Below are 4061 nucleotides of genomic sequence, written 5' to 3'. Positions count from 1 at the left end.
TATGAAGACCTGCAGCAGATTTAAATTCCAACACTTGTTATAACTGTTTAAAAGACTGTGAAAATATCAAAATGTGTATGAATCAAGTTTCAACATATTATATGTTGGGTGGATGAGGCTGTCCATTTCTTTGACTTCTCAGGCATAGTTTGGCAGTGCAAGAACTCTGTAACGCTAACAAATTCAATAAAAAGTAAATATATGGAAAAGAAGTGTAAGAGCCCTGCAACACTGGGAATATGACTGTTTCTAGGATTTAAGTAGCAAGAAAAAAAAACAACCACAAATCCAAAGGAAAAAACTCAGAACAACAGCAAAAAAATAATGCACTAAAAGAAGACTGTGGCAGTAATGCTTTGGCCTTCAGAATCTGGTTGGCACAGCAACTGATTAAGGGCCTTGGCAGCAGGCAGAGCAACTGCAGTGTCTTTTAAAGGAACAGAGAACCACAGTCCAGGAGACTGTTTTAGCTTCAGAAATGTCAGAAAACAAACCAATATATTATCAGGAAATGAAGGTAGAAAAGGCTTAAGGTCTTAGAGATCAAATTCTCCCTAAATGAAAGGTAAAAAGAGAGATATACCCCCCAAAAGATGTCCCCAGGCCTAAAAGCAGGAGAGATAGATAGATAGACAGACAGACAGACAGATGGATAGATAGATTCGATAGATTCGATATAGATATATAGATATATTTAAAATATACAACATGATATTTTGATATGAGACTAGGAAAGAGTAGGATATATTTTCTGTTTATATTAAGTCTAGAAAGGTAACTCGGACTTAGATATAATAAAAAAGAAAAGGAAAAATATGAGTAAACTGGAATAACCTCTCATTACCACATCGCTTCCCACAAGGGAGACCAGATTCAAAAAACTATTGAGGTGCCCTCTGAAAACTGTAGAAAAAGTGTCAATAATAGGAGCAGATTAGCATTCTTCTTTTAATAACTGATTACAAAACATTTAGAAAGAATGAAGAGAGAAGAAGACCGCAGCGAGCAGGTATTATTTACTGAGCTTCAAGTGACACAGTGACTGTAATTTGGAAAGCAGGATAGCCTGGGCCAGAAAGGAAGATACTTAAGACATTTAGAGAGTTAAGACTCTTGGGGGTTGGGAGAGAAAAATGAAATTCAGTAAGGCAGGATTTCAATATGTGTGAGCCCGGTCTGTATTAAATAATGGAATGATGCAAAGATATCTCCTAGAAGAAATTCTCCTACTTAGGAATGTGAAAGTGGGTAAGGAGGTTTTGCTTGAATAGCAGATGCTTTCTGCAGTCCTAGAACTTCCTTTCTTCATAGCTTTCACTGTAGGAGGAATCCCATAAGATAAATCCTGACGGAGTATATTAAAAAAAACACACACATGTCAAGACCACAAAACAAGAGAAAGGAAAATGAAGAGCAAAGGACACTATGATCCAGCAAATATTGTTAGCCCTACACAGGTAGAGAAGACACAGGACCTTAAGAAATAAATGGGGTGAGGGTCGGGCTTGATGCCTTATGCCTGTAACACCAGCACTTTAGGAGACCTGAAGCAGGAGGATCATTTGAGCCCGGGAGTTTGAGACCAGCCTGGGCAACATAATGAGACCCTGTCTCTACAAAAACTAGAAGTATTATCCAGGCATGATGATGCTCTCCTGTGGTCCCAGCTACTCAGGAGACTGAGGTGGGAGCATCATTTGAGTCTGGGAAGTCAAGGGCGCCATGAACCAAGAGCGTGCCACTGCACAAAGAAAGAGGGAGAGAGGGAGGGAGGAAGGGAAGGAGAGGGAGAGAGAAAGGAAGGCTGTGAGGAAGGAAGGAAGGAAGGAAGGAAGGAAGGAAGGAAGGAAGGAAGGAAGGAAGGAAGCAGGGAGGGAGGGAGGGAGGGAGGGAGGGAGGGATGAAGGAAGGGAAGGAAACCAGGGGAAAACACAAGGAAATGAAACATTGTTTTACATACTTGCCAGTGGAGGAAAAAAATAAAGAAAATGGAATGAGAGTCATATGCCACTGCTGCTGGGGGAGGGGAAGGTGGGTGGGAAGCCAGCCAAAAGAATGTTGTACTCAGCCTGCTTATCCAGCCTATAGGCAGCAGCCAGCAGCCACTGCACCTACAAGACCACAGGATGGTAACAAGCCCACTGAGACTAGTCAACCTCAATCTAGCACAGGAGGTTACAACCAGCCCAGCCTAGGATATGGACAGAGTAACTACAGTTATCCCCAGGTACCTGGGAGCTACCCTATGCAGCCAGTCACTGCACCTCCACCCTACCCTCCTACCAGCTATTCCTCTACACAGCCGACTAGTTATGATCAAAGCAGTTACTCTCAGCAGAACACCTATGGGCAACCAAGCAGTTATGGACAGCAGAGTAGCTATGGTCAACAAAGCAGCTATGGGCAGCAGCCTCCCACTAGTTACCCACCCCAAACTGGATCCTACAGCCAGGCTCCAAGTCAATATAGCCAACAGAGCAGCAGCTATGGGCAGCAGAGTTCATTCCGACAGGACCACCCCAGTAGCATGGGTGTTTATGGGCAGGAGTCTGGAGGATTTTCTGGACCAGGAGAGAACCGGAGCATGAGTGGCCCTGATAACCAGGGCAGGGGAAGAGGGGGATTTGATCATGGAGGCATGAGCAGAGGTGGGCAGGGAGGAGGATGCGGTGGAAAGGGCACTGGAGAGCGAGGTGGCTTCAATAAGCCTGGTGGTCCCATGGAGGAAGGACTAGATCTTGATCTAGGCCCACCTGTAGATCCAGATGAAGATTCTGACAACAGTGCAATTTATGTACAAGGATTAAATGATAATGTGACTCTAGATGATCTGGCAGACTTTTTTAAGCAGTGTGGGGTTGTTAAGATGAACAAAAGAACTGGCCAACCCATGATCCACATCTACCTGGATGAGGAAACGGGAAAGCCCAAAGGCAATGCCACCATATCCTATGAAGACCCACCTACTGCCAAGGCTGCCGTGGAGTGACTTGACGGTAAAGACTTTCAACGGAGCAAACTTAAAGTCTCTCTTGCTCGGAAGAAGCCTCCAATGAACAGTATGTGGGGTGGTATGCCGCCCTATGAGGGCAGAGGGATGCCACCACCACTCCGTGGAGGTCCAGGAGGCCCAGGAGGTCCTGGGGGACCCATGGGTCGCATGGGAGGCCATGGAGGAGATAGAGGAGGCTTCCCTCCCACAGGACTCCGGGGTTCTCGAAGGAACCCCTCCAGAGGAGGAAACGTCCAGCACCAAACTGGAGACTGGCAGTGTCCCAATCCGGGTTGTGGAAACCAGAACTTCGCCTGGAGAACAAAGCGCAACCAGTGTAAGACCCCAAAGCCCGAAGGCTTCCTCCCACCACCCTTCCCGCCCCCGGGTGGTGATCGTGGCAGAGGTGGCCCTGGTGGCATGCGGGGAGGAAGAGGTGGCCTCATGGATTGTGGTGGTCCTGGTGGAATGTTCAGAGGTGGCCATGGTGGAGACAGAGGTGGCTTCCGTGGTGGCCGGGGCATGGACCAAGGTGGCTTTGGTGGAGGAAGACATGGTGGCCCTCGGGGACCCCCTGGACCTTTGATGGAACAGATGGGAGGAAGAAGAGGAGGAAGTGGAGGACCTGGAAAAATGGATAAAGGTGAGCACCGTGAGGAGCATAGAGATCGGCCCTATTAGATGCAGAGACCCTGCAGAGCTGCATTGACTACCAGATTTATTTTTTAAACCAGAAAATGTTTTAAATTTATAATTCCATATTTATAATGTTGGCCACAACATTATGATTATTCCTTGTCTGTATTTTAGTATTTTTCACCATTTGTGAAGAAACATTAAAACAAGTTAAATGGTAGTGTGCGGAGTTTTTTTTTTTTCCTTCTTTTAAAAATGGTTGTTTAAGACTTAACAATGGGAACCCCTTGTGAGCATGCTCAGTATCATTGTGGAGAACCAAGAGGGCCTCTAACTGTAACAATGTTCATGGTTGTGATGTTTTTTTTTTTTTAAATAAAATTCCAAATGTTTATAAACAGTCATCCTTCTCAGCCTCTGTTCCACAGTCACT

The 4061-nt window shown here is 45.6% G+C and overlaps 1 protein-coding gene across 1 annotated transcript; it reads left to right on the top strand.

The window, feature by feature from the left end:
• The first annotated feature begins 1900 nt into the window (after window positions 1-1900).
• Window positions 1901-4032, top strand: LOC108294231 (RNA-binding protein EWS-like). Its single transcript, XM_037734044.1, is given in 1 exon segment — window positions 1901-4032. A coding segment is annotated over 1 exon segment (1773 nt). The 3' UTR covers window positions 3674-4032.
• Window positions 4033-4061: the final 29 nt, after the last annotated feature.

The sequence above is a fragment of the Cebus imitator genome, unplaced genomic scaffold (genome assembly GCF_001604975.1).
Source record: "Cebus imitator isolate Cc_AM_T3 unplaced genomic scaffold, Cebus_imitator-1.0 Scaffold570, whole genome shotgun sequence".
In the NCBI taxonomy this organism is placed as follows: domain Eukaryota; kingdom Metazoa; phylum Chordata; class Mammalia; order Primates; family Cebidae; genus Cebus; species Cebus imitator.
This window is presented reverse-complemented; position numbering and strand designations above follow the sequence as displayed.